The 27131-nt window shown below is 45.7% G+C and overlaps 1 protein-coding gene across 6 annotated transcripts in view; it reads right to left on the reverse strand.

Moving 5' to 3' along the window:
* The window catches only part of LOC118283990 (collagen alpha-1(XIX) chain), a 93551-nt gene that overhangs the window by 41933 nt on the left and 24487 nt on the right, over nucleotides 1–27131 (reverse strand). For 4 of the 6 annotated variants that reach the window (XM_047334810.1, XM_047334809.1, XM_035606505.2 and 1 more), the window contains exons 12-18: nucleotides 23186–23248; nucleotides 21524–21559; nucleotides 19969–19998; nucleotides 19846–19872; nucleotides 19235–19288; nucleotides 2894–2938; nucleotides 1055–1090 (exon numbers count right to left, since the gene is read on the reverse strand). In XM_047334810.1, the coding sequence (XP_047190766.1) occupies nucleotides 1055–1090; nucleotides 2894–2938; nucleotides 19235–19288; nucleotides 19846–19872; nucleotides 19969–19998; nucleotides 21524–21559; nucleotides 23186–23248 (291 nt within the window). The remainder of the gene's footprint in view (nucleotides 1–1054; nucleotides 1091–2893; nucleotides 2939–19234; nucleotides 19289–19845; nucleotides 19873–19968; nucleotides 19999–21523; nucleotides 21560–23185; nucleotides 23249–27131) is intronic. The other 2 variants (XM_047334811.1, XM_047334812.1) reach the window with 2 other exon arrangements.

A 27131-nucleotide genomic window follows, 5' to 3' on the forward strand; every position in this document is an offset into this window, starting at 1 on the left:
TTTGTGTGAAGAACTTGTGTGAATTTTAATTCTGTAAAAGGTCCATTCCGTTACCTGGGGTTGGCCTGGCTGTGCGACACTCAAAGCGGAGGCTCAGAGAATTTCCCCTGGTATTTCAATGATTATTTGTTACTTCTCTCAGTCACAGAGCTAGTACCCTTTCTGCCATATTACATTTGGGGAGATATTGAAGCTGAAACTTGTACAACAGTTACCGAAAACCCGTGAAAACTATTCTCAAACCTGACACACGAGGACATGGTAATAATACATGATCACTTTTCATCCCAACAAAACTCCTGTCCTTTTGTTTTTGAGGTACAATAAGTGTGTCCTCATTCAACCTTTTCCAAGGTTGGCTAACTGACACTTCTCATTCCTCTGGGCACCGAGAGCAGGAGGAATTCTGTGGTCTAGGCCGACGCCCCAGCAAACATCGCACCTATACATCAAATGAACAGCTGCGGTCAAGAGGTGGTCCACGACACAATAGCCTTCATTCTCAGCATGATCTCTAGTGGGCCGCTAGAGGCTTTGTGGGTGGTGGGTGGGGTGCTGAGGGGGGTTGGGGGAGGTCGGGTTTTTGTGAAGGAAGCAGGTAGAAACAGAAGACAGCGGGACACCTAGTAGAGGTCCACGTCCGAGAGTTTTTACACAGCGTATCTCATGAGCCTCTGGTGAGCTACAGCTCCCCTGGGCTTCATGAAAATGATTGCAGGCGCTTTTTGCTAAAGAACTGTACGAAATGGCCATCTGTCTGTCAAGAATTAGCACTGAGTCACGCCGCGCTGCGCTGCGGGAGGTGCGGGGTGGGAGCATGTCTTTAACTTGCTCAGTAGAAAGAGACTAAAATTGACTGAAAGGTGCCATTTCCAGTGCTGGGGGATCCGTTCTTCACGACATTCACAAAGATGTCAGGCAAGAAGCGTCGCTGCTTCATGGTCACACATGTATGTCTGACATATACTTCTGACAAATCCAGGCGTTTTAGAGAGCACCTTTAAATGCCACATATCAGTACTTGGAGTTTGAAGATGAATGCGTCGATAGATACCTTGATAGTTGCTCCTCCAGACGTTCCTTCAGGACCCTGTAATCACAAGGGAAGCAAAACATTCATTTCACACAGAGGAAAGGTGTAAAGGAGTACATGTCACAAAGACAATCAGATACAGTAGTATGAACAGCAAGGCCAGTTGTATTGCATTTCTAACCTTTGCACTAACGTTAGCGCTCTTAAAGACGTGGCTGGCCCCCAGCAGGCTATAGATTATCTTTGAGTGTGTCTTTGTTGTGTACCTTTGCCAGACTCCCCCCGCTGTCGCACAATGCTAATTTGACTTTGAAAAATAATCGCTGTCCCCGTCAACTGCGAGCACTGTCCTGCTGCCAGTGGACAAGAGAGAGAGATAGAGAGATGCCCTGGTGTGTGTTTTGAATAGATGATTTTGCCCGTGAGATCTACCTCAGCAAAACAGGTGACGGAGGTAAAGCTGCCACATGCATAGGGTATCATCAGGACATTGCCATCTAGAAATGTCACACCTTCTGCATCCAGTCTTTCTTTTCACCCTTGACTCTGTGTCCTACAGCATTATGAGTTATTGAGGAGGCAGGGGGAAGCGCCGAGACACGCGGGAGAGTTTTAACAGCGAGTAATTCGATAATACTAAAGAAAATTGGACCCTACTGCACAACAGGGATTGGATCAAAACAGGAATCTGTCCGGAATTTCTGGTTGACACAAAATAAGACAAACCCTGTGTCATGATCAAGAGTGTCATCGGAGCAATAGTGCATGAAAATAATTGGACAGCCAGAGCATCTGAACTGCAGTAACTGATGCTTAAACGCTCCTGTTTGCGGTGACATCGCAGCGGTTAAGAGACAAGCTGTCTCGTTGCTAGGCATCGTGGTGCTTCTGCACTTTAGTGCGTGGGTCGCTACACAAACACACAAACAGCGTCCCGGATTGGTCCGAACGGCCGAGGAAAGGGCCATAATTCAGGGAGTCAACAGGCCTTATAGGCACACTTGTCCCACTCATCAATACAAGCACTCTCGTGTGCTACTGTAATATAGCCCTGATGGTTTTTGCGCTATCGATATATCCTGCTTGCAGCAGTACGGCAGAATGGAGGAGGATTTTGACCAGATTGATAGATAGATCTTTCACTAGCAGGAGCATAATGGCTCTGTTTTAAGATGGATTTTATATTATGTCTGCATAGCTGTTTTCAGACGTGAACTCTGTAAAATGTCTGTAAGATCGGGGTCCAGACATTTGAAGAACGCAGCAGGAGATTGGCCGAGGCGGACGCGATCACAACATTCAGACGATGAGTGGCATCTGGGTATTGCGCCCACACGCTCACTGTGAATCTACCGGAGGCTTTCCTGCTGTTTTCTCACTTGGGCTCACTCGGGCCTTTTCCAGAAATTTTACTTGGGGGTTGGCAGGGAAGGTTTTCGGAAAATGTCCGCAGCAACATTTGCGGACGTTTGCTCTCTCGCACACAGCCCCTCCGGAAAAGATCAGGAAAACGTCTGGATGTCTGAGAGCAGCTTACTGTACGTCTGCTTTCCTGATCAGCTGTTTGCAATTCAATATGCTTTTGAAGGGATCGGGGCTTTGCATCTTTCGCATTGTGATAAATTTCAGCGAGGTCTCGATTTAAAAGGACAGTTGTATAATCAGGAGAATTAATGATAAAAGATAAAGTGGTTGACTGATTGTGACTGGCGTCATTGTGCCTTCTGAGTCATCCGGATTCATTTGTATTTGATATGATGAAATGGATGTAAAACAACTAACATATACAGTACGCCTAGTTGTTTTCTTCAGTAATGCTGAGGGTCTTTAGAGGTTACATGTGTGCAGTGTTTGACTTACAGGCAGGCCTTTGGGTCCGGGCTCTCCAGTCTTTCCTCTCCGTCCCTATCGAAGGTACAACAAAAAAGTGTGAGTGAAGATGCAACAACAGGTGTTGCAGGGCATACATGCTGCCAGCAATTAAGACGAGACAGCAACTCCTGTCGCCGTCTCTAATTTGCTTTTAATTAACAACATGAAAACAGCTTTAATTGCTGCGCCCCGTGCGGCCCACTACTCTTTGTTCCTTCCCCTGGTTTACTACGTCCTCTCCAGCTGCGTGAGACCGTCGCTGCATCAATCAACCCGAGGAGCACACGCAGCACAGACCGGCCCAGGCAGAGGCGGTTCCCTGTCCAGCACTGCGAAAAACGAGGTCAGACCAAAGCCACCATTTTGCTAAGAGATTTTTTTCTTTTTTTCTTTATTCATTATGACGTTTTGTGAATTTCAAAAATGCCTCGGCGCTTTGAAAGTCTGCGCGTCTCGAGAAGCTGACATTGTAATGCTATCTGCACCAAACCGAAGTTGGTATAATTTACATCAAGAGGGTTTATGTTTCTCGTGAGAGAGAAGGGGGATAAGGCTCAGTGGATATCCTCACAGCTATCCTATAAACTGGCAGAGCATCACTGGCTCATGCGTTATGAGATGTGTCTGGAATTAGCATGGCTTCCTTTCACGAGACGGATGTTAAAATCAACTCAATTAGGAGATGGTAATACTCTGGCCAATATCAATTCACTGTACGGCAGGAGCGTGAGACAACGCAGATAGTTGTAAGGCTAAACATGATTACCCCTTTTCAATGGGAGATTCATCATTTGACACACTTGCTATATGGAAAACTATATGTTCAGTATGAACCCCCCCACTTCCACTGAGTTAGTGTAGATATGTGAAGATGGAAGGATCCCTGGCTGCTGAACAAATCACAGAGCAATGCCCTCTTCCCTCTGACGCTCCAAGTGCGCCGATGTTTGATTAACTGGGTCGGATTTCTTCATGTACATTGCGTCTGCCTGCAACAAAGATGAAGGAAAGGAACTTAACTGAGAACCATTGCTTTTAATCATCCATCTGCGCACATGCGCTCGAGCCTACATGCCGCGCTTGTTTCTCTGTTTGTAGTCCACAGATTACAGGATTATGAAAACAGGAGAAAGCCAGGGTATAGTACATATTAACCTTAATAATGGCATAATGGAACCAGTGTGTGGCGTACCCCTTGGGGAATCGCGTGCTTTCCTCTGTTCGAGCTGTTTGATGTACCAACACAGCCTTGGCCAGCGTCTTTTGATCATCTGTGTTAATGTTGCTCCGAGGCGGCGTGTGCTCCGGCGTGAGCGTGAATGAGTGCTTCATCGAGGCAGAGCAGGGAGACTGGAGGAACAGCACATTCAAACCTTAAAAACCTTTTCCTTGAAACGACCGACCGGTTCTATTCCATTGCAACAACCTCTTTGAAATGTGACAGGGGTTGATAACTGTGCGGCATGAAATGAGCACACAGGGTGGCAGCCAAAGTATTTAATAAGCACTCGTGCACCAGGGTGCCATATGTAGATTCGAAACGTATTACTTTTGTGTAAAAGGTCCACTCCTCGCAAACTGAGAGGGCGATTCGTGAGGGTAGATGTTGTGGGGGGTTTTCTCCCTTTCACCGATAATGAATATGCTCGACAGAGAATCGCTGCTGCTGTTTGCAAAAAGATCAGGGCGTTTGTTCTCGCCTTAGCCCCTGCTGCGGTCCTTTCCTCCCCTGAACTCCACAACAAAAGCAGATTACATAGATAAGTAATTTAGCTAATGAATATTTCATATGCTATTATTCCAAACAGGCCATGAATTATGCAGTTCCCAAAATCTTTTCTCCACAGTTGGCCTTATATCTCTTTTAACTCCAGCGTGCATACTAATCTTATGCCCATTTGCATTTTATCACCTAAATAAATAGTGGTACTCTGGAGATCATCCTTCACAAATGAAGTCAGAACAACTAAATGATGATCTAGGGTAAAGTCCATACTATTGATCCGAGGTCTGTACCTTACTCGCACAGTTACAAAGGTTTAAATTGTTTATGGAGTGGTTTTTAATGCAGTGATTTTGCTCCCACATTTCAAAAGCCCCTTTAGGAGACATTTTCTTCCGTTTCAAAAATTCCAATTCTGTCATACATTCTGCTCGCAGAGAGAAGTACTAATATATTTCAACCTTGGGTGGCTGCTTTTATTACTTATACGGAAGTCACACTACATTTATACTCACTTGACAGTTTATTAGGTACACCTACCTAAAATAATGACTCCTACCTTTATGATGATAAATCAAAAAGGGCTTTTGTTGACACTGATGATGAGAGGTGATAATTCACTGTATCTTGTGGTGCTGCTGAATTCTAATGTATTTTACTAAGTTTTTTTTGTATGATGAATTAAAATAGCAACACATTTTGAAAAAAATACACCAGGTGACCTTGGGCACAGACTGAAACTCCTCTGTTGAGAAGAACTCTGGTTAGCACGCCATCATCGAAATCTGTGCACAGTGACAAGAAATAATTAGTCCTCGGCAACGGCTGTCATCGCCGCCTGCGCTAAGTTGACTCTCCAAACTGAAACACCTGTCAGTGACACAGTGAGATAAGTCGCTGTGAAGGGACGAATATTGTCTCTGGGCTCCTGAGATAATCAAGTTGCCGCCCGCCAACCACTGCGGTGCCCGGGAGCACGCAAAATACAAAAGCAGCAGATGCTTTATCATCTCTGAACTTTGTCATTTACCACTATTGTGTGAAGTGTGAAGTTGAATTCTGTATTAAGGCCATTGCCTCAATTCTAAAGTTCATGTTGAGATCTCCGAGATTTCTATAAAAGTGCAACTAAAGGGATAGTCTGACATTTTGAATTGAGGTCATTTCATAATAATGTCTGCCGATTTAGAGCTTTTCCCCCATTGGCTACTTTAAAAACAGTTTACGGCAGTACAATAAATGCTTATGGGCACAAGCTAAAAACGTTGACACCAACGGTTGCGTATCCATTTATATTGGTAGCGAGTGTAAACAATGTCAATGTTTAATCTGCCGTTATTGCAGATTCATCAGGACAAGAACATACCACGTCGTGTTCACATGTTGTCCCAACAAGCAAGAGGACGAAACTGAAACTGGGAATTTCAACTTTAAGAAAAAAAAAGTGAGAAATAGTTCTCCTTGTTTATTATAGTGAGAGTGAAAGGGCAGCCTGCAGTTGGACTCGGGCCATTAGTTAAATGGCTATTTTTATCAGGAATATTGAAGCCACTCTTAAACTTAACACCACCTGTGTATGCCAAAATGCCATAGTAAAATATGACAGTGCACAGCAGCGCCAGTAAATCTTTTCTTTTAGCTAAGCCAACCATAACTTTCTCATTTCCTTTTCCGTTCCTCCATCTCTCGTCTATCTCTCCGCTTGTGTACAATATCATAAAACTATTACTCTCAACTGATCGCTCTTCCCCTGTTTTTTTCTTGTCATCTCCCCTTCCTACTCCTGTCTCCTGTCACTCGCCCCATTTCTCCCTCACCCAACTTCCAGCCCTCGTCGGATCACCCTGGCAATCTCTCGTTGCTATGCGACGCTCCGGTGTCCTATAAATTTGACAACATCCTAGTGCTTGATTATTATTTGAGCGCTGCGGTGTGAAGCCCCCCTTCAGGTCATTGCAGTAGATTAGAGGGAGGGAGGGAGAGACAGAGGAAGGTACGTACGAAATGAGGGAGGGGAGGTGGATGAATGGACTGTGGAGGGGAGGAAAGGAAAGAAAGTGGGAGTGAAGGATGAATTAGCCTCTTGAGTAAATGAAAGATGGGCTGGCAAGACTCAACACATATGCACACAAACTATTTATCTTTTCCCCCCAGTTTAAACCTGCAAACCATATAACAGAAGTGTGAAAACCACTCCACGACTACTAATTCAATAATCGTGCCAGTAAAGCTCGAGTGAGTTTACTTCTGAGCTGCGGATAGGAGGAGGCCTCAGTGGACTGACAGCGTATTTTGAACTTCTGACTTAATCCACCCGGCTCCCAGCCTTGATTGGCTCCAACACCGCTTTGAGTTGTAAGAGAGTAAAAAGGGAAAAGCACAGGCATGGGCCCTCGGCTCAGTCCTGCAGCACCAAGTCCCAGTCTGAGAGCAGAGTCAACAACAGCGACAGTGACACACGGCAGACGCACTCGTTCACGATGCCTCCGTAATCCTTATCCCTAATGTCAACATGTTCTCCGAGACATTCCATGTCTGACAACACAGCGGGATCAAAACGGAGGAGGCAGAATGCGTCGAATTTTTTAAGCAGTAAGGCAGATGTACCATCGAAAATCCACGTAATCCACCTGACAAATGCCCCCCCGCCGACAGGGGTCAGCAGATAAGCTGGAGGAGCCTTTTGAAATGAACCCAGCATAACCCGACTCGAGCCTGACACACTCCCTGCATATGAATTCATATGAAATCATATGCAGGGAGTTCAATTTGAACTCAAATTAAAAGGGGCAGTAAGGGATTTTAATTCAATACACTTCATTCGTGAAAAAAATGTTGGTTTTGTGTGCGGCATTGAAACTGATCTTTCTTCTTGCGCCCTGGCTAAGCAAATTGAAAACAAGCAAAACGGGTGCAGACCGCACCACACAACACTGTGTGTGCAGTTTGTGAACATCACTCCCCTTCACCTCAAGAGACGTGCTAGTGACAGATGCTACGACTCAAGGCTGAGTTCCGAGTCCCGACCTTGCAGTCAAAAAATCAACAACAAACTACCTCTTTCCAAAAACCTACTGCCCCTTTAACTTGTTTCATGTAATCATATGTCAACGGCGATGTCTCATCGTTGATTTTCGCTAATTTGATTATTGCATTCATTCTCTACTAAAGCATACGTCCTTCCTGGGTTTACGTTGACATCCAAATTCAAAAGTATGCATTTGCAGGGGGCCACAACATGACCAGTTTAGTGACCTTGACATTTAGAAGGAACCCGCTTCACCTCATTCAGTCACAAACTATACACGACGTCCACCAAAACCTTGGTGGACGGTCTTTATGCCGCCTTCTTGTCGTCTGCCTGACTCACGTGTGACAGAGAAGTTACATCTCCTGGAGGGGAGAACTGTCTGACATCACAAAGCCAAGTTGGTCCGCGGCAACGTTACGTGGCTCATGAGAGAGGTGACCTTTTCTTGACTGAAAAAAAACTCATGTGCCACTCCCACTCTTTCTGCCTGAGCTGAGTCCCGTCTCCCTCCGGGGACGTGTACCCAGGCCACCTGAGCCGATTGTTTAACTGCTGCACGGGTTTTAACTGGAACTGACTGTGTAGCTCGTGAGCAGCATCTGCATTTGCTCGGCAAAGAGATGTGTGCAAAACTGCGAAAGAATGATAAACCCCACGTAATATCCTGGTGTTTTTTAACAACACAGAGTACAAAGAGGGGGACACGGATTTCCAAAAAAGCACACGGACAAATGGGCACACGCTTCACGCACACGCAGAAACAAGAGGAGAGTTTGCCACGAGAGAGCCCGTCCCATTATCAATTCCCCCCGAGGGCAAATGCTTGTCTGCTCCTGGCCTGTGAAAAAAATGGGAAAAAAAGGAGTGACACACACATTTCATCCCCTCAGTCCCTGATGAACACTTACTGATCCAGATCCAGACAAGATCCAGACAATTACTCAAACTGCCAGCAAAAAGCTAATTTATTCTGTAATTAATTCTGAAATGTCATCCTTTCCCCCTTGCAAGTATACTGTGTTTTCGGATTTTCTCGTTTGAAAAAAAAAAAAATTGCACCATTAACCGTCAGATTCAGCAAGACTAGGGACAAAAAAATAATGGCATCAAGTCTGCACAAAGGCCTCTCTAAAACACCGACATGTCGGCCGCAGCGTCTCCAATGTGTCACCATGTTTAGCTCAGTGAAGTGTCTAATTGCTGTGTTAACTAAAATGTTGGGAATAAATATGACATGAGGAAAACTGCAATGTCAAATTACTTGAATGGGAAAGATTCCAAATACAGAGCAAAAAGAGATGTTAAATCTGCGGCGCGCGCGCTCCCTTCGATTCTGCACTCTGGAAGAATCAAAAACGATCAAATGAGCCGATCCTCAGCTTCACTGAGATTGATGGCGCTTCCATACACACTGCATCGGCCCGGCTGCTTCTGGGTGTGAGCTGTGGAACTTTCAAGCTTGTGTGAGAGGAGCTAATATTCAGCGAGCTCGCACCAGCCATGCACTTCACGTCTGCTGCAGTTGTCGGAATTGTCACTTGAAAAACTTGACTCCACTGTGTCAGAGCAGGCAGCACTGCTCCTGGGGGGTGGGGTGGGGTAACTATCGATCATGCCGCTTGTTCAAAATGTCACAAAAGAGGCGCTGCGGAGACCGCAGCCTCACCTGCTTCTCCTGATTAAGGGTCCAATTAGAGGCTGACAGTGCAAATTCCCTGCTTGCGACTGCCACCGCCGGATGCCATCTTAGGACACTGCACGAGCTCGGGAAAGATAAATGCCTGGGCACTGGAGCTCGCAGAGATCCCTTGCACTTGGTGAAAGCCTCAATAAAATAGGATTTGTTCCAGTTGTTTACTGAGGGTTAAGAGGAGCGGCCGGGGGGGGGGCAGGAAGAGAGAGGCAAAGCCGACAGCTGCCTGGCAGGGGCTCAAATGCGGCTTAGCATTTTTCACCATTCTGCCTGGGACACAATGCTTCCGCTTTAACTCGCGCGGCCATCTAAATATTCAGGGACGTATAAATAGATGGCTGACACCGCAGCCGACTTAAGACACCTACGGTCCCTTCGGCTGAAGCTTTCCACGAAGGCTCCCCTCACACACTCAGAGTCACTCACAGACCCCACGCGGCTGAGTGGCCACTAGATGGCAAACTGGCTTCACCACAAACTGTGTACAGGCTTTCTCTCAGCGAGGATAGATGTCCTCAATGCATGAATATATGATGTGTGTTGGGTAACATCTAATTAAGCAGTCTGGCAATTAGGCATTGAATACCGTAAAAAGATTTGTTTTTCTTCCCGTGGAGGGCTTACAACGAGCAGAGGGGGAGGAAACCGTCGAGAGGAAGAAGAAGGAGCCGGGTAAAGAGTGAGAGACGTCCACGATCATTTTCATACCGCATTATGCCATTATGGATCATGTCTCACAATACCAAAGGGACACAGGTGGCACAACAAGGGTGCCCAGCGTACCTTTAGGTAAAATAACCATTACGGGAGCGATTTCAGCAAGCGCCCAGCTCTTCACTGCTGCACAGTATGCAAACAAACGGAGCCAAAGGCAAACAGGAAACACAGACGGCGGATGTCTGTGGAAAAACTAAGCCAAGGCGGTCTCAAGGGACGCTCAGAACATCCCTTTACAACAACCATGTCGCCACCGCGTCTTCGGTGATGAGTTTTAAGAGCTCATTGACTTTAACAACTCCTGCGGAGAGGGAAGAGGGCTGACAATATCATCGGAATTTGCATTTTTATGTGGTGAGGATGATAAATCTGCATTAAACTATGAGCTTAATTCCCACCGATCAGCTGAATGTCTGTGCGGTGTATCCGTGCAAGCTGGGGAGCCCATTGTGTTGGCTCCTCCCCGGGACCGGCGTTGCCTCCTGAATGTTCTCATCTCCTAATGGATGCTGTTATTCGTCTTGGCTCTCAGAAAATTTCACAGTCTCATCTGGACTTTTGGCCACATCATTCACCCGGAGCAGATTGCCTCCATCCTATGTTTACAGATACTGAGTGTTTCATTACTGCATTATCCAACGAGTGAATAGTGGAGGCTGAGAATCGACTTTGAATAAACCCTGGTTCATTTTACAAACCAAATATTTGAGGTCAAAGAGAATACACTGTGCAAAGATCCACAGGGCGCTCACTCCTGGTACTGTAGCCCTCGGCGGGTCTTATGCGTCGTATCATTCACCACGCATAACAGATTACACTAAGGTCCCACACTCTGCTATCTGTATCATATCAGGCCGGTGTCAATGCGCTGCTCCCCGGCATGCCATTAAAGTGGACACAGATGAATGTGTCTAAATCGGCTGCGGGCAGGACGAGAGTGTGGAGAATCGGAATGTGGATGGCGGGCTGTAACATTGTGCTGTAAGTGATGCTTCCTCCCACTACCGCGCCTCCGTGTTGTGCAGTATTCGGGGCTCCATCTCCTCCCCGACCAGCCTCTTTCCTCCCGCCAGGCCGAGCTCTCCATGTCCTACCATCCCTCCACCTTGGCCGAGGAAACGGCAGACATACACAGAGCTTCAATCCAGCTAAGGCTCCATCCATGCTTCTACGTTTTCATTTTAAGACGCCGAGTGTTTTGGCTCCGCAACAGTAATAATCCCTGTCTATACTAACACACATGAAAACATATATCACGTGACCATCCACGTACTCTGAGCATGTGCTCACTACAGGTTACCTGGTGAGAAACAACAGCGGCGGACAGCAGGGATGTCTTCTTCTGTTGTAGCGATGATGATGATGTACTTAAAGTAAGTATTTTCATCGTTTTGCCCTCACCACCGCTAGTCGATTCGTGACTGATAAGAACCAATCAGGAAGCAAATGCGCATGACTCCGTCATTGTTTCCAAAGTCTCCGTTTTGCCCGTACATACTCCAACACACAAAATTGAGATTTCAAACTAATTCGGCTCGAGCAGCGTTTTACTAACTTCTCCGTTATAGGCGTTTCGGAAAACTCTGGAGTCGTGTGGACGGCGGGCGTGAGCGTGGCAGCAGTGATGCGCTTTTCAAACTAAAATGTAGTAATGTGGATGTAGCCTAAGGTGCCAAGGAGAGCGCGTTTGTTCATTGCTATAGACTCTGTGGAGCCGGAGAAACTCCGATTGCTTGCAGGGCTGCAGCCGCGGTGTGGACTGTGACATCTAGAACGGTCACAAGGGCCAGTCACCTCCTGTCCGGTGACATACCTCGGAGAGTTGAGTGAATTCAGTTCGGCTGACCCCGTCTGACACACGACACGCCATTAGTGTTGGCATGACCCGGCAGACATTGAAACAACACTAGGAAATGTTGCGGCGGTATCAGACACAGGCCGCCGGGATTCCAGGGCCCCGATGAATTTGGACACCGGGGCGGCAGGGACGCGCATGTCGCCTGCAGTGTCCCACGCCGCGCGGTGCAGCCGCGTCTCCTGAGGAAAGTTAAGCCGCAAGACGTGTGAATGAGGGCCGCGCTCTGGCCAACTACAGCAAGCCTATCAAAGGCTCACAGGATGTGTTGACCTACATTACCCCTTGTCGAACATAAGCTTTTCACTTGTGTACTTGCACACATCGAATTGCAGACACACACACACAGACAGAGAGCACAAACGCAACGACTCTATAAAAGCAGTGTGCAATCAAAGCGTCCCTCTTGCCCCTTGTATTCGTCCCTGTAATTAATTGGCCAATTAATGTGTGTGTATTCTGGACATCCACGGATGTCACCGTACCGAGGCGCTCTGGGAAAGACGAGAGTCCGACAGATAAATCAAGGCTCTGTGTATCTGTCCTTGCGCGAGCCACACGCCTCCCCCCCGTTACCCTCCTCTCTCCCAACAGGGCCCAAATGTGAGACCTTTTCGTAGCCAATCAGGTCAAGTCTTTGTTTCATCCCGCCTCCCAATGCACTTGACATTGACAAGATTAATTGCCTTGTGCACTGGGCAAACGTGTTACCTCCTGGCGTAATACAGGTGTCAAAAGCGCGGCTCAGCGGATTTTTTGTCAATATGAACTTGGGCAGAGAGCGACGAACAACGGGTCCTCTCTGCGTGACAAAGGGTTAACACATCCTACCCCCTCTTGTAAAATCACGCAGGGTGTAAATCTTGCCATAAAACCTCAGCTGTGAGCCCCGCTGACCTATAAATTCTTCTTTCTGTGTTACTGTTGCCATTGAGCTCCAATGGGTAGAGCAAAACTGTAACCGCATATGCACATCACGCTACTGTATTCAAACACTGCTTTAATGACACGGACTACCGATATGATCACCGACTGTGTCTTAGTGGTTGAATATAACATGCCAGTTGTTTTATAGGTGCTGTATGCGTGTGTGTGTCTTTGTGTGTGTGTGTGTGTGCGTGTGTGCAGTAGTATATGATCAGTTACACATAATTTAACAGACTGTTAATGTTGTGAATGTATATATAAAAAAAACGACTCGAGATATGCCAAAATAATCATTATGACATAATTCTGATAAAACAAATAGCTTCAATTAAATTTAGAGACCTTTTAACGTCAATAAAAAATATTCAGTATCAATGGGGATATTAAGATATCAAAGTAAATTACTTTTTTCACATGATGGAAAAGCAACACATTAACAAAGGATCTGTTCAGTTCATGTGTTCCAGTATTGCAGTCAGTCCCCATGCAAACATACCAACAACTTGAAAGTGATGCAGCTAAATGGAATTCAGCCATCTTTCGACATAAAAAAAAAAAAAACATTGCTCCAATCCAAAAGCTGCAAAAAAATTTCATGCATTTACTGTATCACCCAAATCAGCAACAGCCTCCCGTGGAGAACTTCTGGCAGGAAGGCTGCTATTCTCACCAGGGACTCATTACTTAATAATCTCGCCCTGCAGGTGCTCTGGTAGAGGTCAACAGTCTGTTACAGTTGCATCGCTGTACAGCACATGTCTGCCTTGCACCTATGGAGCGGGAAACCGCTGCCAAATGCCCCAGTCCCCGCAAAAACCACCCCATATCTCCTTCCCTATCACTGTCACTGCCTGTTCCGGTCCCTGCAGACACGCAGACCTCTCCAAATGAACTTGAGCCAAGTCCATCAGAAATAATATGAATATTATATATACTGTGGTGGCTCATTTATCTCAAAACAACGTTTGCCTGTAGAGGAGAGACGCATCTACATTCCAGTTACAGCATTCATTAGGGTTTTCCGGCAGAGCGGCATACGTTTTCAAACTAAATTAGGTTAAATGACAAAAGCTATTAACTGTGCAACGGAGATACGTGGATTTTTGTTTGAGAGTAGATGAATGCTATTGTATCTAATCTGACACTAATGTTTCGACCTCAGTGCACCTGTCTCATGCCACCCACTTCCTGTGGGAAATATTGAGGGAAATATTCATCCTCTCATGGCTAAATGGCCAGACACACACACACACACACACACACACACACACACACACACACACACACACACACACACACACACACACACACACACACACACACACACACACACACACACACACACACACACACACACACACACACACACACACACACACACACACACACACACACACTTAAACATGGCCAAGTCAAGCACACACAAATGTGCCAAGAGTTTGGGGGAAGAGAAACTGACAGTGTAAGATTGCATGGTCGTTGCCTCGTCTCCGAGAAAACATTTGACCAGTAGTTCAGCGCAGTGGACAGACAATCTTTGAGACATGTGTCAGTGCAAGGGTAAAGGAGGAAACTATGGGGGGGGGGGGGGGGGGATAAATGCCTGTGCCTTTGGTCAGGACTTACAGACAGCTGCCTCAGTCATTCAGCAGAGGGCATGGATGGAAAATGTAAACAGCACTATCGCTTCCAAAGGACAGAGAATACCTTCCTCTTCTTTGGAAAAAACGTTGCCAAGCAGGGACAAGACAGATGATCTTTTCCACTGTTTTGACAGAATATTTCCATGCCACTTTAAAGTGTCCGGGCAGCTGTTAGCTGATGTCAGTTCATTTGTTTCAAAGTTTTCTTGCCACAAGCGAAGAAACTGAATGTGTGCCTGCGCCACAATTGCCGACGTGCATTGATGTGGGACTGCGCCATCACGTGAACGCGAAGTGGTGACAGCTTAACGAATAGGATCTGACGACGGAGGGGAAGTTCGAAGATACAGACGCATACTACTTTTAACAAATAGACATCTCTCCAGAAGAACTGGAGGAGTGTCTCTTCACCGAGGAGCTGTCTTCCTACCCAACAACCAACAAGCAAGCATCGTGTTTACTCCGAGGTATCTCCCCTGGCGTAAAGATCACGTGTCTAACTGCTCCCATGACTTCACGGACATGCACTGAATTAAAAGAGCAAACTAATACAGGGCACAATGCTGTCGCGTGTCAACTGCCACGGGACACAAAAACATTGCATCTGCATCCGATGCATGGAACTATCCAATACAATCAAGGTGTCTCTGTGAAAAACAATATGAACATAAAATATCTTTTACATCATGATAACTAATTCAAAAGTGAAGAAAAGATGAAGAGATGGAATATATCATTAATGGACTGTCAGACGCTGCAATTAGTCACCATGGTGAGTCGAGCGCATAGAGGCTGAGAGGGGGAACCGATTCAACATAGGATGAAGAACCCGTTAGCAAAATCAAAGTCCTGCCGTATCGTCGAGCTCCACTTTGTCATGTCCCTTCAATAGCCATCATTAGTCCGTGTGGATCCTTTTATTTGTGGTATTGACGCGGCACATCATATTATTTAATGAGAAAATGATTCATCGGAGATTAAAAAGTCTCTCCTTAATTACTTTTCCCTCCACTAGGTCATCTTGTGTTGCCCGGCTAGCGGCGGTCTCCAGGCCTTTTTCCAGCTTAGCTTGACTTTTGTCCTCTCTTATCTCCCTGACATATGACGCGGGCTTCCCGCGTGGCACAGGAGTCATCCACACGCATCCCCTGCTGAGGTATGCGATCAAATATTGCTGTAAGAAACAGCAGCCGCTTTACACAAGAGAGATGACGGGGACAATCGCGAGGCAACTGAGCATGTCAGCTCTTACCTCGTGGTAAATTCTTTGTAGAAATTGGGGATTACAGAAATCTCCTTACCTCATGTTCAGTAAAAAAACTGGACAAACAACAATAAAAACACCTGCGTGGTTATTACCAATTTCATATCATTTACTCTCACCCCAACTTAACTAAAGAACAAAAGAAACAACCAACTAACTAGATCTAAATAAATTAATAAATCAGTAAGAGGATCTAAACTGCATAATTCATTTGAAGAGAAACACATTCGTAGACGGAGCAGTTGCAGTGTTCTGCTTCCTCCAAGGCTCGCCGGGGTTTCATCATCCCTGCACGAGCGCAGCTATGTCTAATAAGAACAAACACGGTGCGGCGCATCTGTCAGACACGTGCACTTTCCAAAGCAGGAGACAAGGCATCCTTGACACAGTGGAGGCCCCTCTGCTGATATTAAAAGGTTTTGCGTTCACGTTATTTACATTCTGCAAAATGCATCAAAGAGAAGAGTGCATTGCTTATCAAATGAGAAAATCCTGCATAGAGAGAATTTAAAATGCTTCTGCAACATTCCCACAACATTTTGATGAGAGCACGTCTGTCCATTATGCATGGCATCACATGGCTTCCATAGGAAAAAACGAGGGAATCACCATGGCATTTGTCAGTGACTCACATTTAGCGAGGCCTTATTTTTCTATACAGGTAAATTCATACCACTAATAAGGCTTAATTTGGTGTTAGGCATGGATTAAAAACTCCAAGACCCACCTTGTAATGGGGGATTTATTAAGGTGATTATTTATTAATCCATCGGAACCTACTGGCTTGCGCGGGGATGAACCCATGTCTGCAAAGGACCCACTCGCGATGCTGTGCCAACTAGTGAAGGAGGGAATGCTGGGAGGACTTGGCAGGACATGAATAAACCAAGCTTGCCGTGGCGTACCCGTGTATGTTGGCATCAAGGAAGCAGAGTGTGTTGACCAAGCGCAGGTTTTCCAGTCCTATTTTGAGCATGCAAAATTCCATGTTTGTTTTTTATTTTGTGCAAATGTGTTCTGCCACCAAATCCCACATTGCTGTTGTATGTACATAAAGACTTTATAGTACAGCCCCTGATGTTTGTCGATGAGTATCAGGCAGGCACTTTAGTGCACTGCAGAGCACACTTACAACAGTGTACTTGGCTTGCAAATGACTACAGCAGAAAAAATTCCAAGGTTGTCCCCCTTTCAGCATGCATGTCTTTCACCTCCTCGGCCTGCGTAGGACAGGGCCAGCCTACAGTGACAACACGGAGCTTAGCACATCATTACAGCACCTGATGAATATTTTAGCGCACCATAGTCTGCCAGGGGGGCCATATTCTTTTTACTGGCACTCCCCATCTTCCTTTTTTGATCCGCCATAATGCGCCGCTGAATCCCAAAGTTCTCCTCTTCGCCCACCATTCTGTGTAAATGCCATCCATTATAGATAAAAACCAAGCCATTCACATCACTATTAATGGCAATGTGTAATGCGGGGGCAATACATTCCCATAAATTCTTAGACACGGTTGGACTGGCCCCCACTAACTGAACTAGGCATCCATCAAGGTAATAAGATAAAATCAAGATTCTGTGAATGCAAGACATGGGGTCACAGGAGGGGCTGGGTGACTGCCCTTGATATCCTCTCTTGCATATGTTGCTTTAAGCTTCGCAGGAGGATTAGTGCAAATGGCATCATTCCTCTTCTCCTCACTCCGACGTCCTCCACATCTCCTTGAAGTCAATCTAAATGGCTTAGAGTGGTCGAAATTTCCCTCCACGATAAATTGAAGTAGACAGTGTGAGAGATGGTCCGGCTTGAATCTAAGGCCTTGTGAAAGCTTCCCACTCCCGGCCATTCTATGAAATTTGTGGAGTGGTCATCGTCCGACAACATGCTGTGTTCTGCGTCGTTCGTCGCAGATGCAGCGATGTCTCCTCATGAAAATCAGTAAGTTGCAGGCGTCGACAAGAGTTGCTAATTGGGTGAGAGTCTCTTGCTGTATCAGCTGGCCACTAGCAAGCCCCTGATAATAATACGTGTCCACCTTCCGAAAATAGGCCGCCGAACTGCAGAAACACAGGTTGGTCAACAACTTTGAGGCCACATGTGACTCCCAGAGCTAAGAATAAGCCGAAACCTTAGCACATTAACAGTCCCCGTGAAGTCAGCCAGTCATCCAAGACAGGGTATTAATAGATCAGAACGGTGTTCTTCAGCATCAACAACACCCCGAAAAAGTCTGAGACCGGCTGGCCGAGGAACCCTATAGTAGCTGTTTTACCTACGAAATCTTCAAAGCAATAACTAGTGCAAGAAGTGTTGTGGGTGTAGGGGAAACCAAGAAGGCACAGCATCAAACAGTGCCTCTCTATTTTCTCAGAGCCAATTATGATTGAAAGATTAATCGTAAAAACTGTATTCCAGAAGAAAAGTGCACGCCATAATTTATACCTCTGACACTGAGTCCCTTTGACGCTCGGTCCCTCTTTAAGTCAGGATAGGTATAAAATAACAGCCAACTAATGAGGCAGAGAGACAAGTTAACCCCCCCCCCCCCCTAAAAAAAAGAAAAATCTCCAGCCTGTGAGCTCACTTTTGTTGACTGCGAATACTTTCCCTGACAATAGATTCTGCTACTTCATGGGGGGAAATGATCCATTGAGGAGCACACGACCAATGATAGGTCATGAATTGTTAATGCTATCAGAGTTTGGAGTTTGAACGAATTCAAGCGCAGAAGGGCGGAATTCTTGAGATACCCGTGTCCAGATGTCTCGAGTATTGTGCGTCATCTCGCCTCTTTCTTAATCTGAAAGAGCATTTTGCCTGACCTACTTATGGTCGCTGTACAGCTCAACCTGCTATATATTTCATATTTCGCTGCAGTGGGGCCAAAATGTGGTTGTTTTCTTTGCCATTTTATGAGAATTCTCTACAAGACAAAGATGAATAAAAACACGGATGCTCGGAGAACCTATATATTATTTGTAGTCATTTATTATTATTGATCAAGGTGACATGGGCAAAGGTATTTTTGACACCAGGTCAATGAAGTTGTGCACAAAAGGACACTCTCTCCACCTGTCAAACACCGCCTTTCAGCTGTGACGCCGAGGAACAATAACATTCCTGCAGTGGGGCAACCTTCAGCCCACCATGGCACAAAGTGTACCGACTTCATTACTGATGTCGGATCATCGTGCAGGGTTTTTTTTAGGAAACTGAACACTATTCACCACAGCCCAGTGGGACTCGGCCACGTGCGGCCATTTGACCGCTTGACCACAGGGCCCATTCATTAATTGTCATATAGTACAACAGGCCAACACCGACCCTTCACTCTTTCCAGGCCTGTTGCTTTGCCAGAGATCATCTTTGCCCCCCCCCGCCCGCAAAAAAAACAGCAGCCACTCAGCTGCTGTTTGGTCAGTTAAACCACCAGCCAGGCCACACAACTAGTGGACGGTGTCTGTTTACTCACCCTTTTGCCCTCTTTGCCTGGATCCCCTGGCCGACCTGGCATCCCAGCCAAACCCTGCAGAAAGGACAGGTATTGCTGTGAATTTGGTGCTGCATTCATGAGCATTTGGCACAGTCGGGAGACATTAGGGTTCACTTCTTGCAAAAAACTGACGCAGACAGATGTTTGTGCCAAACGTTGTCTGCGAATCGGTTAAGAACTAGGGGGCTTATTTGCAGTGACAGGAAATATAGGATTGGCTTCGTTAAAATTGCATGAATAGATAGAAGGGGAGAATGCACAGCTGTAGTTTTTATTCTCACTCGTGGACCGTTTCTAGGTGACTTCTCTCTAATAGGCAATTTTCAGCCTCGGCCGAGCAGAGCTCCATTCCATTATTCTACACAGTGTCTTAATAAGGGACTATTAACAAGTTAATCAAGGTGTATGCTCAGCCGTGATTTTGTTTTGATGTTCTGGTGCAAGGATATGCTTATGGTGCTCCAATAATTGCTTGATGAACCTAATAGTGGTGCCTAATTGCTTGAGAGCATGTTATGTGCACTTCATCCAACAAGGAAAAACAAGCAAAAATGAGATACTCTTCTAAAGTGCAGTGATTCATTTGTTACCTGTTCTCCTTTGTCGCCTCGAGGGCCCTGAATGTGGCAAATAAAAATGTACGATTTAAAGAAAACAAGCTGAAGAAAACTTTTTGTTCCGATTTTTTCACAATATTAAACTGGTTAAACTACCTGATCTCCCTTGAGACAGTCTTTCGCGACCTGGGAATAGAAACACACGCAGAAGAAAACATGTCAGTCAGTATCAAAACACAACCCACATGATTCATATATGGCAGGAACAATACTGGCCAGCTATAGGGAAGCAACACAATTGGCCGCGAGGTACAGTAATTATCCTTGGCCGTAGTGACCCTGGGAAAAAGTTAGCATGTCTATTACAAGTCCCAAGACACCCTGCTGGACACCGTCAGAAAAGGGCAGACAGAGTCGTCTGTCAACCAGGCCACAAAATGGACACAGGGCCACATACGGCATCTCAGCTTTCAAATACAAGCCAGATAATTGGTGTCCTCTTTCAATTGGCATCCAAGAGTCAAACGCTGTTGACTTTTCTTGGAAACAGCTGCAGAAATGGACATTCGCAACATACTGTCCATCACGTTAGTTGGCGGCCGCTCGCAAAGTATTAAAAAGAAAAAGGAGATCAAGAAGTCCGACCGCCCTAAGTTATTTGCTGCTGTAGAGTGACCACTCACATTCATTAACCGACCTACTGGCGTGATATGAACATTTCCTAAATGTTTTCATGTCCGTGAAAGAAATATTTTGCTTGTGCTTGTAAATGTAAAATCATCTTTAGGGAGTAGCTCGGGGATGGCGCCAGCGTTCTGTGGGTATCATATAAGCTCTTTGGTGAAATGAAAAGGACACGGTAGAGGCAGTGGGACACTGGGGTTTTTGTATCACCCCAGCGCTGATTAAAACTGGCAGGCCGATCCCCGCATGATGTGCACATAATTAGCCAACCGCTCACAGTGCACCCTTAATCTCCAGTAACCGTCAATTGCCCCGGCCACAAGATGCGTTGGGAGTGCGAGTGTGTTGATAGGTGACAATGCGCGCCCCTGCGAGTGCATGCAGTCTGCTGACATATGTACCTTCAATTTGTGTGTGCACTGGAATGAGTGCATTTATGTTCTCTGTCCTCTGGACCAGAGAAAGAGCTCCAGTACAGCCTGTCCAATTATGAGATCGAAACACACAAAGCGTGGTGCAGTTCTTCCCGGGTGTCCGTGAGTGCGAGAAGTCTGCAGGGACAGCCACCAACCCCAATAAGTACACGTCTCGCCCATGTAGGATACAGCCAGTGACTACCTGTCAACGTCCGCCCCCCACCCCGAGACACGGAGAGCCATTTTTCTCTGCCTGGCTGCTCATCCCTGTCCTTTTTGGCCCGTGTGAGGACGGCCCCTGAGCCCTGTCTATCGACTCCTTGTTTGACCCATTCCCAGGCGATGGAAATGTGACACAGAGACTGCTCACCTGAGTGCCTCACTTTCCATCTCTGTGGCCGAGAGGCTTTAACACACTGCGTGTGCGTGTGCGTGTGCTTGTGCGCGCGCGTGTGTCACAGCCAAAAAGGCTGTGATATTTACAAAGCTCTGTCCGGCCTCTCTCAGGTCAAACCCGCACAAGTACATTTCAACATTTCCAGCTCTGGTTTTGAATGTCCTCACGAATACAGACGGCATAATGAGATGTAAATGAAACGGTGCGAACTTACGGGCAGCCCCGGAGCTCCAGTTTTACCCACATCACCCTGCGAAGGAGGACGATAATTAGCGTAAAACTCCAAAAACTTCAGTCAGTAACATTTTTCACACACCGTGCGCAACGGAACAATACATCAAACATCAAAAACATTTGAACATCCAGCCCAAAGGCTTATGTGTTTGTGATCTTAAAAAAAAAAGGGAACTGAAGGTCATTCAAAATAAGACGGATTATGCATAATTTCAATATTTGCACTCGGCACATGTGCTGCACAAGACCACCCGCAGATATTTACAGTATGTCATGTAATGGAGCCTGTCTGATGACTTTCACAGCATCAGACAAGTGGCAGGTGGGCTGCTGCCATTAAATGTGACAGGCCTTAGAATAAACACAGCCGCACTATATCATGTGAAAGCTTTGAGGCATTAACAATGGACAGGTATGATAACATCGTCCGGTGACCGTGACATACAGGCAGCCAGAAAACGTCATATATGGAAAGAGGTAGATGTGTTTTGACGCCAGTGTGACCCAATGTAAGCAATGATCTCACAGGCTTTTTACTGCCTCACTCGTATCTCTTTTCAGTTAAAACTCCACATCACTGTCCATCATTGTTCTGCAGTTCTTTTCCCCTTTTCACCACAATCCCAACAGTCCTTCGTCAAGCACTGGCTCGAGAATCGATGGACTTCACACCTGGCGACACCCATTTATCAGATGCAGATGAAAGAAGAAGAAGAAGAAAATATGCGCTTTGTAGTTCATATCCATTTTCTTGTCTGAATGAATGTCGCAGCTAAAATATGCCTGCTATGGGATATTCAGGGGACTCATTACTTTGTGCTTCCAAATCTGCCTCCCTTTGTCAGTTTCAATACAAACAAACGTTCTCTCCGCCCCCACCTCCTCCACCCTCCCCAACTGGAAAATAGGATAAAATACCCTGTGATTCTCTGTTGTCTTCACAGAAACACACAGACCTCATTATAACTTCAAGGCTGGCAGACAGAGCACTGCACCTACAATTACGTGGCGAGTTCCACCAAAAGACAACAACAACAAAATTCCCCAGCAGCAGAGGGAAAAATAAAAAGGGCAGGAGATATGGTAACTAATTACAGGGGAAAACATTTCATCTACTGCATGGGAAATAATCCCACTGTGGCCTTAAAAGAAAAGAAAAGTTTGAAAAGAGCATTATTTTCTGCACTGCAACAACGCTCAATCTAATCACGTCAGTGAACAGATTATAAAAAAAGATGCAGATAAGAACAAGGCTTTGCCTCAGACTCGTCTCTCCCACTTCCAGCAGTTTAAATCTCAGGTGAATTTTGTAATTTTAATCTGATATTAAATAGTTTGGGGAGACTTCTGTAACGTCTGTACAGACGCAACAAAAATATTTATTAATGTGAACTTTCCCTGTAAAATAAACAAATTAATGAAGAGACGATAATGAAACCAAATGTCAAATACACCAATCAGGCACAACTTTAAAACCAGTTACCTGTTTTAATGCTATGTATTTATACAGAATATACAGTATATATATATATATACACACTATACAATATACTATATATATCAGCCAGGATGAAATCTACTAGCTATTTTTGTCTAGAAATAAAAATGATAATATAATTTTATCTAGCCCAGACTCACTCACTTTGTTTCCCTTGGGACCAACTGGACCAACTGGACCAAGTGACCCTAGGTCACCTTTCAGACCCTGGGAACAAAACAAATATACAATATGTTGAACTATATATATACATATCTTTTTGTTGTGGTTAAAAATGTGGCCAACATCCAGCACGTGTTACTGTATGTCAGTAGGTTGACACTCAGCTGAACAAGTCTCTCATGCAGGTGTGAGATTCGCATGCCCGTCACAACAGGTCAATGAGCAAAGAGCAGATTATGTCCATCGGTCACTACACGTGCGGCCCGCCGAGAGCTTCACAATCAGCTGGTTTCGCTGTGTTCACCCCCTCGTTCCACTGCGTTTTAGCAAGGACAGAGACTGTCACTGCCTTTACGCCTCGAAGCAGAGGACCTGGGGATGGGGGGATTGGGGGGGGGGGGGGGGGGGGGGGGGGGGGGCTGAACTGTGCAAGCTCAGGGCAAAGTCAAGCCTCACGGCGGTTGAACGTGAAAGACGGGGGACAGCTGAGATGAAGAGCGTTTGGCTGATGAATGAGGCCTGACACATATTGACAGGTTAAAATTTTGCAGCAAGCCTTGTTAGGTATGACACATTTGGGCCAGTAGCGGCAACTCCTTTGAATTGGGTTAAGGGGGGAGCAGGGGAGATGGGGGAGTGTGGGGGGGCTGACTCAGAAATACAATCATTTGTCATGGTTAAATTTAGAGTCGGAGAGGCTATTAATAGCAGATTATATATCTGCAGAAGATGATTACCTACCCTTATCACATTAAGCCTGGCTCCACGAAGAGACATGACAAATTCAATGCCTGTGCCCCGCGAGCCGCGTGTTAAGCACCATTCGGCAAAACAGAGGCCACGGCAACACTGCTGTCAAAACCATCGCCCCCCCCCCCTACGGAAACACCGGCTAATAAAGCTACAGCCTATGAGTTGCACCTATAATGTCATGATGGTGACGCGATCATATCAGATTGTATAGTATACGGGCCCCTCGGCCCTCGCACGTTGTCAATAACCGGAGCGGCTGTCTGACAGCCGTACACGAGAGCCGGGCGCTTTATTCAAAACGACAGCTTAACCACTTTACTGAGGCAATATGACACGGGGGGATCCACAAGCAAATTTCCCTCTGAGTAACTACCAGAGCCGCGGGACGGGGCTCGTCTGATAACAAGGACGTAAACAACGACTTCAGGCCCTGTCAACTGCAGAAAAGCGTGTTGGATTAATCTTGGAGAGAGTTTTCGCCAGAGCTTTTGCAATAAGGAGATCTCGTCTCCTTGTTATGGCGAAAAGTGTCGCGGGACATAAACACCTTCCCGTGCCATTGTGATCCTTCGCAGTCATTATGTGGTTTTACTCTTGGTTTTCTGAGAAAGGGACCATATGCATTTTCCAATCATTAGCATGCACTCCCGCAAACTGTCATCACACTGCTTTTTCCACTCCCGCGGATGTTCTGATGGAGCCTGACCCACATTACCATATCACAAAGTCATCGGGATCTCACAAGAAAACACAGCATCTACCTGTGTTATACTAACACTGTCTAAATCTATTCAATATGTATACAGGCAGGTTTTAGGCTTTGACTTCTTCGACACCGTCAATTTTGTGTTATTTGAATTCATATGCTTACGATTCACCTGAGTTTGGGCTCGACTTAGTCGAGAGAGTTATGATTTTCATGACATGAAATGAAGTGAATAGCGAAAGAGCTGGTCACAGGCCAGAAATACAAAAATAAATAAATAATAAATTCAACAAATCTAATAGTAAATTTGGAGTAAGTCCCTCCTTATAGAGGCTACAGTGCATACAGGATGTTTATCGGATTTAAGTTAGAATCACTAAACAATGTCGCTACTAGTTGTGTTGTAAGAGACGGATACAATGTTGTTTAAATGAACTTCCCTTCCCCGGCACCCCCTCCCTGCAGACGCAAGACAATATGTTTACAGAAGTGCTGACAGGGACGGACCATAACACAAACTGTATCATTCAACTGGAGTAGACGGGTGTGGGCTGGTGGGTCACTTTTTCCCAGGGCACAGTGTCCTTATCACACATCCAAATCCCGTTCAGTCAGGAGCTCAGACAGGCAAAAGTCACTCTCTTCCCACATATTCAATGTTAGTCGCTCACTTTTTTAAGATTTGCAGCTGCTGTAGAGAACCTGTGTGCCACAAAGATGTTTCCTGATAGCAACTATTTTAATTTCAGTTAACAAAGACGCTGTAAAGGATTAAGAATTTATTACGTTGTTAAACTTTGACTGTGTGATTATGAACTAATTAATGACATGGACCTGTAAAGAAGCCTGGCTGCTCAACATTTGGACCTGTCTGTCGGAATGGGAACAACCTCGACAATTGAAAGTGAGCCTTGAGTTTGAATATGTACACTTTTTTTTTTTTTTTATCTTACTACTTTTTCTTTACTAGCCACGACAGCCGGGCTGATATTCTTCTCACCTTGTGAGTGTCTCTGTGTGTGTGTGTGTGTGTGTGTGTGTGTGTGTGTGTGTGTGTGTGTGTGTGTGTGTGTGTGTGTGTGTGTGTGTGTGTGTGTGTGTGCTTGTGTGTGTGTGCGCATGCGTCAGTCATCATGGTCCTGGAGAAGCCTCCTTTAGTGTATCTTGGCAGGAGTTCCTGTCTGTCTGTCGACAAAAGTCGTCACTGCGATGGCATCACAAATGTGTGATAAAAATCGAAATGAAGGCAGGGTTTAAATATGTTGAGTGTGGTCCAACCACATGGGTACTGAGTACTCATGCAACAATGCGGGAAAAAACTACTGAGTAGCTATGGGTCAGAATGTCAACACGGTGAGAAAAAAATTGTGGAAGCGCAATTATCAAAGAGCAAAAACATTGATTGTCAAAATAATGGCTGTCATGTGAAAGAGCATTCGTGTGATCATTTTGGCGATATTGTTCACACAGAGGAGATGCTGTTTTAATTATATACCGTGTTCACCAGCCTGCAATTATTTGCTCCTCACCTACCAAAAAGGATTGATAATGTGACTAGATTGGTTCCAAAGACCTGGAGAAAAAAATCAACAGGTATTTATTTCCGGCTAAAGCGACATATTGAAACTTTTTAAAAAGTCATACTATTGCACTTGTTCAAGTGGAATTCAAACTTTGTTATCAGTTAAATGACAGCAAAACAAAATGTCTCCATCAACCGGAGCAGAAAGTCGATCAGAAAGGGGGAAAAAATGGACTTATGTTTGAATGCCATCACATATCTCAATATCTTTTAAACCATTGCACCATTAACAACATTGATACATGCACTCACATACAGTTGCAAATTTACATTTTGTATAATGTTGATGTGATTTCAACATTTTAAACATTCTCAAATGACCAGCACTAAATTATTCAATGATGATGTACGTTGGTGCTTGTCATCTTTTCTAAGTGGCAAACATCTAATGACCCCTTGAGGGAACAGTGAACTTCTTTCACCTTACCCTAGTTAACATGCTGCTCTTCTGTCTAATCGACGCCCATCGTAAGCCCACAGGCCCAATTCGGGCGCACAGTGACACGGAGGGAGATGTAGACGCGTGGAGCCGGGTATATTGTTTTGCTTTTGTTGCAAGCTGGGGGCTTTGTTGCATTCAAGGGGAGGATGAAGGAGACAGGGAGGGAGACGGGGCTGCGAATAGGCTGGTGCTGGCTGCGCGGCTGTCGCTCCTGCAGCACGAGGTCAGAACACTGCGGGGAGCTGTGTACACTTGCCTGCTAATTACACACACCACTGTGTCTTGTCATTCCTGTAGCGGCGGGGCCACAAGACAATCTGGCAGCTCCCCAGCCCAAGACGACTAAAGCAAAGCAAATAAGCAGAGCCGGGAAAGCAGGGGTGTACAAATGCGGTCTAATTATGTTTTCTTATACCTTTCACCAACCGGAGCGGCGGCAGGTCAG

The sequence above is a fragment of the Scophthalmus maximus genome, chromosome 10, assembly GCF_022379125.1.
Source record: "Scophthalmus maximus strain ysfricsl-2021 chromosome 10, ASM2237912v1, whole genome shotgun sequence".
Lineage (NCBI taxonomy): Eukaryota > Metazoa > Chordata > Actinopteri > Pleuronectiformes > Scophthalmidae > Scophthalmus > Scophthalmus maximus.